The sequence below is a fragment of the Neopsephotus bourkii genome, unplaced genomic scaffold, assembly GCF_033783945.1.
Source record: "Neopsephotus bourkii isolate Nb327-2 ecotype Australia unplaced genomic scaffold, CSIRO-AGI_Nbou_v1 NB_1600, whole genome shotgun sequence".
NCBI lineage: Eukaryota > Metazoa > Chordata > Aves > Psittaciformes > Psittacidae > Neopsephotus > Neopsephotus bourkii.
The window spans coordinates 4,678,939-4,689,830 of NW_026902076.1; the positions used below are offsets into that span (position 1 = coordinate 4,678,939).

General features: G+C 50.3%; 1 protein-coding gene across 2 annotated transcripts in view; it reads right to left on the reverse strand.

Moving 5' to 3' along the window:
- The window catches only part of TNFRSF21 (TNF receptor superfamily member 21), a 32,094-nt gene extending 21,433 nt beyond the window's left edge, over positions 1-10,661 (reverse strand). For both annotated transcript variants that reach the window (XM_061372307.1, XM_061372306.1), the window contains exons 1-3: positions 10,525-10,661; positions 4,278-4,932; positions 2,100-2,591 (exon numbers count right to left, since the gene is read on the reverse strand). In XM_061372307.1, coding sequence (XP_061228291.1) covers positions 2,100-2,591; positions 4,278-4,932; positions 10,525-10,578 — 1,201 coding nt within the window. In that variant the 5' untranslated portion in view covers positions 10,579-10,661. The remainder of the gene's footprint in view (positions 1-2,099; positions 2,592-4,277; positions 4,933-10,524) is intronic.
- Between the last annotated feature and the right edge of the window lie 231 nt (positions 10,662-10,892).

Genomic DNA, 10,892 nt, shown 5'->3' on the forward strand with positions numbered 1-10,892 from the left:
AAGGCCCTTTCAGCTAATAGTAGAATAAACTAGGTTGGAAAAGACCTGTAGGACCACCAAGCCCAGGACTGCCAAATGCAACAGAATTTGGGCAACACCAGAGCTGCACTAAAAGCAAGACAAAGCATTAACTGGTTTATGCTTGTCTGTCTGCCTTCATTGCGTAAAGTTCAACTGAGGACATTCAGTGACATGAGGAAGTCACGAAGCCACCCATGCCAACATGGAAACAGCATGACTGCTGCAAGAATGACTGGGAGGGATGTGAAAAACTGCCTGGGCAATTTGCCTCCAGACCTGAGAAACTTAATCAGATACTGGGCCAGTTTATCACCTAAGCGTGGTTTTCCTTTGTAACATCCACCTTATCTCACAAGAGGAGGAGGAAACAAGTATCTTGTGAATTTGACACACTAGCTGAATTCAGCTGTTAAAGGATGACAAAGACTGGAACAAATGATCATGGGAAGCATGGGATGATCCATGAATTATGCTGTCCCTCAAAGGATGGATGACAAGATGTGGGAGGTGGGGTTATACCTAAATGGGCTATACCTAAATGGGTTATACAACTCAGCCCCTGCTCTGACATGCTCCATAAACCAGGAAGGAGTCAGAAATTCAACCAACATGTAATTAGGTCTTGGAAGAAAAAAAATGTTACTACAAGTTAGTAATAGGCAGCTGCTTTTAGCCAGTGAACCATGGTCAAAGCCATGTAATATTTCTGGTGGTGCCCACAAATAAGGGTGTCTAATGATGCTTGAAATGCCACTGAAGATCACTCACCATAGCCTCATGAACCATGGTTTGGGTACCACAGATTTCAGAGACAATAGAGTGCAGGTGGTATTGGAAAAAGTTACCACAAATTGAAAAAAAACTCAAGAAAACTCACCTCAAGAATTCAAAAGATCTAAAAGGAAATTGGCAAGTAGCACAAACATAGGAGATGGCACAAAGCTAATTCCAACAAGATCTTACTGGTTCTACAAATGCACTAATGAAGGCAAACAAAGGGCACATCTATTAATCAACCGGAAGGAGAAGAGAGTACATGACATAAGACACCCCTACTCAAAGCCTTCTTTGCTTTGGACTTAAGCACTCAAGGATGACTTTCAAAGACTTATCTTGTAAATCTTCCAATCTTTTTTTCAATCCATTCTTTATTTGCCTCCCCCCTTGCTAAATGTGCTTTTCTAAAGGTTAACTGAACGGATGTTTAAGGTTGAGCAACCTCAACCTAAAGTACAGGTTCGTCAGTGCTGTCTACACAGGATAAGGGGGGATCAAAATTGCCTCTATAGCTTTGTGAGGAAGAACCATGCATCTTACTAGGGAGATCACAGCTCCTTGGTGCTCATGTACATGCCACCATTAGTTTATCATTGATTTTTACATATTTCAATATAATGACCACAACCGGTCATCTTTAAATCTCGTCAAAAAGCAGACAGCAAGTCATCCACCAAAAGAAGAGAAAACATCACAAAGCAGAGCTTCCAGGAAGGCTTCACAACACTCATGGAGCTGTGACACAGCCTTTAAGGACAACCTTCCTGGCTCCAGCATGGGCAAGGGCTGGGGACACAAGCCAGCAGTCAGGATTTAGGGTTAAGAACCTGAAACTGAGGCACTGCCAAAAGGCACGGGATGACGCAGCCTTCCAGAAACAGACGGGGTGAGGGAAAAAAGGAAGACACAGAAGACAAACAGACCCATGCCTGAGTCACCAAGAAAATAAGGAGTATGCAAAACAAGAAAAATGGAAAGAGGTATAGAGGGGAAGGAAAAAGAGCCTTCAGTCATCATCCTTCTACCAAAGATGGTGGGAAGGAGAGGAGCTGGAGTGAGGAAGTGTCATCGCCTCCATTAACCTTTCCTTCAGGAGCAGGCACACACCATGGGAACAGGAAGGTGGAGAAGCCAAGGATGAAGAAACATCAAAGGAACCACTATATGGGCTTTGTCCTCGTAACAGGACCCAGCAAGTTAGAAAAGACAGGTCACTGGATGTGAAGTCAGCCCCTCTAAAGCGCCACACAGGACAGCAAAGAGGACACAAACTCCCGTGGCCCCCAGTCACTACTGCTCACCATGCCCATTGCAGTAATAGATCCACTTCTCCCTGTTCTGCGTCGGGGTGGTGGACTTCTTCATAATAGCTTTTTCCACAATAGCACTGGGATCTTGCCGGGGCCCCTTCTTCAGAGTCCGTGAGCTCTTTCTTACACTGCAGACAACAATAACCACCAGGACCAGCAGCAAGAAGAGGACGATCATCCATGGCAAGTGTTCGTTGATGTCAAAGTGCTGGTGGACGTTTGGTGGACCTCGCCGGGGGGGTCTATATGGGACACTGGACTTCTCACCCCCCACCATCTCTAATGATGGCTGCTTCTCCAACCCTTGGCTGGTCTGCTTGTGCCGGTAGCTCTGTGCCTGGCTGGTGGCACCAGAGCCAGCAAGGGTCCCACCAGCGCTATCTGTCTCGTTGGCTGAGGTTTCATTGTAGTAGCTGGCCGCCATGCCGCTGGACATGTGTGGCACTGGAGAGGGGACAAAATCAGGAACTGAAGAGTTCAGACCTGAGAAAAGAGAAGAGAGTTCAGTGTCACAGCACCGGAGATGCGATACGGCATCACATCACAGTCTAAGACCTGCCTGAGCATCTGCTTGGCCAGCAGACAGAAACCCAACGCCAGACAGTGAGAAAGGGAAGAGGTGAAATTCAGGTTTGACTCTGGGAACAGATGGGTACGGTTACAGAGACAGGTTCAAGGTAAAACTGACCCTTGCTGGTTAAGACTAGTGGCAGCTAATTAAAAAATGAGTTCTTAAAGGCATGCTGTCAATCTGTGTTTGTCCCACACTCAGTATTTCTGAGGGAGCTTTTTCTTTCTTAGATTCACAAACATTAGTTTTAGCCCTGTTGTGGAATTAGGTTTTTTGGGGGCTGCAAATACAGGACAGTTTGGAGGGCTTAGTATCCCCCTGCCGGGTTTTATTAAGGAAGCACTAGCTTCTTTATCAGCACTGCAAGCAGCTGTGGGTGCCATCAACTACAAAACAGGTTTCTGTAGCAACAGAAGATATCAATCTTCCCCCTAAGAGCTACTTTCTGTCTTTACTGAGTTTTCTTATCAACCACCAGCTCTCAGGTCCCAGCCAGATGAGAAGCCTGGTGAGAAAAGGAAGGGTTGTTGTGGCAAAAACTAGAGCGTGCTTTGGAAACTGAAGATCACATCTCATCCCATCTGAGCCAGAGAGTGGCTGTGACCATTAACCAGACTGTGCCTCTGAGCTGGTTACCCAAAACATTCTGACCAGAATGTGAACAGGGAAAATGCTTTAACTTTTACCTAACTGTCTACAGTTGACTTCAACATTCAGGGAACACCCCCTGTCCTTTCCCAATGACACACCAATATCCTATCAAGCTTTGAAACCTAACAAGGAAGAGTCACTGGAAGTCTACCACTGTCAACGCATCCCTATCATATTTACCAACTCAGGTGCTCAGGCCATTGAAAGTTGCATTTTCTTCAATTAGAATGCCCTATCCAAGACACTGTAAGGAACTCCTTCCCAGGGAGAGCTGAGCACTGCTTCGAATAGGGTCCTACGGCACCACCGCAACTAGCCAGATCTCAATAAAGACTATGATGATGTACCATTTACAAATAAGCAAGAGAACAGGGAATTTAAACTGGGCCTCGCCATCAGTGATAACTAATGGAAATCTTAAGAGACTGAAGAAAACAATGTTATAGGACAGCCTAGGCTCCTGGACAGCTCATTTAGCAATGGTTCCCATTCAAGCCAATACACCAGCACAGTACAGGGGGAAATGAAGCAAGGAAAGCATGGGCATGAAAGCAGCGAATTCATCAGAGAAGGAGACTGGTAGAACAAAGCTCCCCTCCCCTCTGGGTTTTCCTGCTGCATCCCACCTCATGTTTGCCAGAGACTTGAGCCAGCACAACACAGAGACAAGAAAAGAGGCTGGGGAACATGATGTCCTTTCAGTTCAAACAGCAGGATGGCCAGAAGCTCAATCATTACTACAGTCTCAGTGAAAATGTTATTAAATGTAGTGTAACACAAGTGAGGGCAATCTCATGCACTCTGGAGCTGCCTTCTGGCCAAGAAGCAAAAACACCACCCACAATTTAAACCAGGTTGCCCTTTAACAGCCTAAAACCAACCATGACCGAGGCAGAAACGCAATGCCACAACCAAAACCACATCTGTGGTTCAGTGGTGGACATTACCTTTGGGAAGCTGAGCAGTGGGTGGAGCTTTATAGGGCTCTTCACCCACTTCGGTGCTGGACGAAGTCAAAGACGTGTTCGGGAGAGACGCTGGAGAACCACAGACATTGTCACTCTCCTTTGTCCCTGGCTTGATGACCACCATGTTTTTCCCAAAGCAGTCAGTGTATGTTTTGCACTTCATCACACTAGAAGGCACATCAGAAAAGGTACCACGAGGGCACGGCTTGCACCTAACGTCTTCCGTCTCAGTTCCTTTCTTGCGGACGCCCCAGCCGACCGGGCACACCGTGTAAGGGACGCAGGTATCGTTCGTCTGAAACGTACCAGACAGGCAAGTGCACTCGCGGTCAGTCAAGGCAGTACAATGAGTTTTCTCAATCATTGGCAGTTCACAGGGCTTTCTACAAGGGTGGCACCGCTCTATGCCGTTCTCATGCTTAGTAAAGGTCCCATCTGGACAAGGGCTGCACTCTCTTAAGGTACTCTTTGTACAATGTTTAGACACATAGGTTCCTGCAGGACATTTATCGCAGATCAGCTCTTTATTGGTGGCATGGTCGAGGTGGCGGTACTTGCCAGGGGAGAGGCTGATGGCATTCTGCTCGGAGGTCAGCTTCAACTGACCATCAGCGGTGCCAAGGAGCATGAGCAGCTGGAAGACAGACAGGAGGTATTAGTCAGCAACAGCATGAGATGGCGCCCTCTCTGCCAGCGATCCCGTGCAGGGTCACAGGGGATGTCCCAGAGCCTTGGGACCTTGGAAGTGTTACTATACCCAGGGAAGTGACCTCAGCAGGGTCAGAGCGGAAGAGAACCAGCAGAGGTAGCACCACGGTCTCCAGACCCATCACCAGCTACAATTATAATCCCTTAAATCTGACACCATGGCTCTAGGTGACACTAAGCACCATTTACACTGCAACCCTGACAGGCTGGTAAATACCGCTAATTGTGTTTCAGCGGTACGTGCTACCTGCCACCCCAGGAGAATTCAGACCAGTTTTGCATTTCAAGGCTGAGGTTCTCCAGCACAGGCCAGGCGCTTGCCAAGAACACAGAAAACACATGCCGGGGGCAGCTCTGACCTGTAAAACTTTCCTCCTCTGTGTCTGTTAATCTGCACTTGTCCAAATAGTTACCTTTATAAATAACATGAACAGTGATGAAATCCAGGCTAGCAGCCACTACCGGGCTATTTCTCAGCACCTCTGCCCTTCCACGAGTCTTAAGACCCTGTGTAGGGTTTGGTGAGACCACAAGGGATGTTCTGCTTTGAGCCTCCAACCACATCTGAACCCACTTTAAACCGGATGCATTACCAACAGGAGAGAAACCCAATGCTATTTTTAAGCAATTTGTGGAGTTCAGTTCCTCACTGCATCAGATACAGGTAACAGGTCTCCAGTTTTTAGACACTAAACTGCACCCAGCTGGGCTTGGCTAGATGATGGCTACAAATCTGTTTACCTCCACCTATTCACAGTTCCAAGGCTTTATTCCCTCAATTTCTCTGCATCGAGGCTGTTCCATCCCTAAGAGAAGCTCCATCTATCAAGTCAGACCTCTGCTTCCTGCCAAAGACTTCTTGTCCACAGATTTAACGTCAGTTATGCCAGCAGAGACAAGACACTAAGAACAAAAGGCACATCAAAAGAAAGGCTGACAACCTCACGCAGCACGCAGCAATAGAAAGCACATTTTCAAACAGCCGCAGGCTGAGTTAGGAGAGGGAGAGAGGAATGAGCCAACGTTACCTTGAATTTCCAAAGGTTCTTTCTACACTGAAGGTAAAAAGACCACGGACCCCAACACTTTCCAACTGCACAGCCAGGCACAAAAATTGCTTGGCTGTGTTACACAAGCCCTTGCCTCTTGCTCCGCTACCTATTCTGGGCCACCAGCCAACAAAAATACATTCAGAAGGGAAAAAAAAAAGGCAAAAGAAGGCTCCCAACAACATGACTCTGCAGAAGACACACGGCAGCACAGCCGCAAGCCTCGCCGCAGCATTTTTGGTGCAGTCTCCTGCTTCCTGGAAACACACAGCACATTGCTGTCTCACCTGCTCAGTAATTTACAGCTCGGGATTTGTACAAAACACCTCGAGTTTTAGTGGTTTATTTGCTTTTCTCCCGAAGCGGCAGCAATTACAGAGAAGGCAGAAGCAGGCAAGCCCACAGGAGCTGACGGGGATCCTGCCGCGGCCAGGCTAATTACAGCACATCAAATTAAGAAGCAGGGCTGCCCTGGCAGGCACCAAAGGCTTACAGGAGGTATTTTATTTCTCCCCTCCCCTAAGACGCGATTTAACAAAGCGCTCAGATGGCTCCAAGGAAACCTGCCTGCTGCCCCCCCCCATAATCTTCATGACACAACCCTGCATTAGCAAACCAGATTCAGCAGGATGCAGCCGCTCAAGGTTGCATGGGGGGGTTACCTGTGTTACTCATCCTTGTCCCCAAGACAGCACCAAGGTGCTGTCACTCTGAATAGAGTAACTGACAGGGTGTTGGGATAGGCAGGACACACAGCAGCTCTCCTGCCTTGCTGGGGATCACCTGCATGCTGCTGTCTCAGATACTGATTTCTCCCTCTGCATTAAGCCAGATCTCAGGAAACCCACAATCAACCTTGCATGTGCCACAAATCCCCCCTGTTCTCCCTTTCCATCTTCACCGTAATCCCATCGCTCATCTCGGTATCAGCACAGCAGTGTACTGTACAACCCTGCACCAGGTTTGGTTTTGTTCGGTTTTGGGTTATTGGGTTTTTTGTTGGTTTCTTTTTTTTAACCCTATCTCAAGCAAAGCAGCACTGGTGCTTTCAAACATCTCCAATTCTTCAGCTGCAGAGTGAAGAGACAAGCTTGCAAGCTTAGGGACAGCAGCAAGTCCCCACAAGGGGAGGTCAAGCAATGCTGAGCATCCATTATTTATTCAGTTTGGCACTTCTATCCTCTAAAAAATACCAGATTTCATAGCTGGCACCCCTCAGATATGTCAAAGAGGGGGGCAGGAGCAGGAGGATGTCTTTAACAAAAAGGGGTGCCTGCTGGTTTGCTCCCTCATCCTCAGGACTGCCCAGCCATATGCAAAACTAAACTCTTCTGGTTGATACACCCAGTTTCAGTGGGTGAAAGCAGCAAAGCAACGAAGCAAGCTCTGCTCAGCCACTACATTTCAGTTCATTACTCCAATACTAAACAAAATGCACAGGGTAACAAGAAAAACATAGAAATAAAAAAAGAATAGGTGCAAGACAACACTAATAAGCAGATTTGGTTTCAAGCAGTTTTGGTGCTGTTCTCTATGCCCAATGCAGGAGCACTGAAGCCAAAAAGATCAAATGGGACAGGACCAAAAAAAGCATCCTTAACTCAGCATCAACACCCTGCACCACACTGGCAAAGGCACTTCCCACCCATCTCAACCTATTCCAACACATAGAGGTTTTATGGCATGAGGAAAGCAGACCAGGCTGGGCCAGGGAAACGGCTCAGACAAGGTCATCTTCATGCTCAAAAACTGCAAACAAACTCTCAAGCCAGCAGAACCCCACATCTGATGTGGGCAGTACCCACCTTGCCGTCACCCAGCTTAATGACCCCATCTCAGTGGTCACATCTACACCATGCCTCCATCAACCTCTTAAACAACTGCATGCTGCAGGAGAGACCCAGTGGGCAAATCACACAGTAAATAGCTTTTAGGGGGCTACATCCTCCCTGGGCACACAAATGGGGGATGTGGCTGGGAATGCAACAGCCTGTTTGGGACCTGAACCTGCTCAGTGAGTCAAAACACCAGCAGAAAGTTAGTGGATCAACAGGTATTTGTGTCCTGAAATAGGGTGACACCTCGAGACGGTCATAGATTTGGGTTGCGTACAGTCCCACCCTGCTGCCAGCCCTGCAGAGAGGCAGTGATAAACCCAAAAAATAAAAGAAAGAGAAAAATGAAGAAACACAAGCAGGTAAACACAGGGCACCCCTGGTAGGGAAGAGCAGGAGAAGCACCAACGGTGCTAAATTTATGCTCTAGGAACCATTCCCAAGCAAACCTAGCAGAATTCGGTAGTAGTGGCAGCAGGCTCCGTGTGAATGCCTTGGCACAGGTCAGGTATAGGCTGCACAGCCTGCCACCCTTCCTGAAGGTTGCCTGCACCCCTTGCTAACCAGCACCAGGAAGTCACTTGTGACATTAAAAGAAGAGACAAAAACTGAAAACCAAACCCAGAAAGACAAATGAACTGTTCTGGAAGTTTTATGGTAACTTTGCAGGCAGAAGCAGCCCACCTCCTGCCTCACTCACTGTAAAAAGGATCAAGTTGCTCCAAAAAAGTTGCCTGTGAGGAGATTATTGAAGAGCAAAGCAAGTTTCTACTTCTTGCAATGCAAACCAGCTATTTCAGCTGGTTTGGGGTTTATGAAACCAAAAGTCCAGGGCTTACCCTGCTCAGCAGCCCCTTTACTACATCTCGAAACGCAAGCAGCCAAGCTTTCCAAAACAGCAGCACCAGCACATCTGGTCCCCATGAAGGAAAACTCAGCAGCTATTCCCTGCAGCCAGTGCAGACCAAGGCTCAAAAGCACCCCTGGCAGCCACAGTTGTGCTCCAAGCAGATGAAACCCCTCAGGCTCCCGAAAGCCCCCAGTCAAAGCAGGGTGACATCGCACTGGTTTGAGACAAGGGCACTGAAGGAAACGGTGGAAACTACCTTGCAGCAGCCGGCGGGAGCCTGAAGCGCTCACCAAGTGAGGGAAACCATGACCAACACCAGACTTATGCAATCTCTGCTGAGCCACTATTGCTCAAAAAACAAGCGGCCAAGCAGATTCAGGTTTGCAGCACCAGACCCACCAACTACTGATTTAAACACTTCCATCAGGCTGGAAAGACATTAACTCCTTCTAAAGACAAAGGGGATTGCGCAAAATCCTGAAGATGAAGATGCTGGATGAAGAAACCCCTGTCTGGTGGCTATGGGAGCATCCTGCCAGCTCACGAGCAAAGGGAATTAATTTTGTGTTACAGCCCGCTTGCTCATCCCATCAGCACACACAGAGGTTTGAGTACACGCGTGCACAAACAACATTCGTGCTTGCCTGCTCAGTCTCAGATTCATTCTGCAAAATTGCCATTGTACTTCCCTACACCGTTATGTCACACTTCCCCCGCTACCCCCCCACCCTTCCCTCCATACCAGCTATTCCCGACTGGCCTCCAGGACTCCAGCTGGAGCTCTGTATCTCAAGCTCCCCATCAGCACCTCATCTTCCAGACACACAGCAGCACTCGCCTCTCCCAGCACAAAACCAGCAGTCAGGAGCACCCAGCCAGCACCGTGCACAGACCCTGGGTGCTCCACGACTGAACCCTTCGCCTTCAAAGCAAGGAAGCTGTTTCCCACTTAATGCTCTCCCAGCTTTAGATGATTTTCTGTTCGCACAAATTCCTGTCAAGCCAGCACCAGCTTGCTAAAATCCACCTTGAGTTCAAGAGCAAGTGCACTCCTCGGTTACACAACACAGCCACAGCAGCTGCGGCGTGTGCCTGACACACTGAATAACCATTTCTTCCCAAAGAAACGGGACATAGCCATAAAGCACTTGACTGGGAAGGGCCCTATCTGGGAAGGTAAACCTGGAGGTGAACCTGCCAGAAAATATACTTATGTTAAGTGAGGACAAATGCCTGTAGTTTGCAGCTGCGAATTCTGCTGCCTGTCCAAAAGGTGGAGAAAAGCAGCTAGGAGGAGATGGATGGACGGATGGATCCCAGCCCAGCGCCAAGCAGTGGGAGTGGGACACGGGGGCAAAACCCGGAGCTGCTCAGACTTCAAGGTGGGGCGCAGCCCTGGGTGAAGGCTGCAGGAAGGATGCTGCCCTTCGCTCGCCTGCAGGGGACGGCGAGGATGGAACAGGGAATGTCGCACCCAGCCGGTGCCCGCCGCAGGGCTGGGGATGGCTGCATTCCCCAGGGAAAGCACAGGGGAGCACCCACACCGCACGGGCCGAAGGACAGAGGTGAGACACCCAAATACCTGCATACCCCCAAAACACACCCCTGCCTACCTGCCCCCAGCCCATCCGGGCAGCACGCCCCACACGCACCCCCGAGCAGGCGGGCGGGCGGCAGCCCCGCACTGCAGCACGTCCCCACCCCGCGGACACGCGGATCTTGCGCCGGCGGCGCCAATGCACCCGCACAGGGACGGAGGGGCACGGCACCCCCGCTGCACTCACCGTGAGGAAGCCGGCGAACACGGCGGCGCTGGGGCATGCCGCGGCGGCCCCCATGGTGGCGGCCGGGGCCGGGTCCGCCGCGCCGCGGGGCTGCCTCAGGCGGCGGGTCGCGGTGCCAGCGGCGGCCGGCACGGGCAGGCGCCCATGGCGGGGCCGGGGCGGGAGCCGGCCGGGGCGGGGGCCCTGCCGCCCGCCGCGCTCCCACCTGCCTGCGGGGCCGCCGGCTGCGCACTGCCGCGGCGGGGCGGCGCGCACGTGGGGCGGCGCGGTGGGGTGGGGCGGGGCGGGGCGGGGCGCTTTGTGGCGTCACCCGCCCGCGCAAGAGCGCGCGCACTCCGCCCCACCCCGCCGCCTTCCATCCGCGGCCG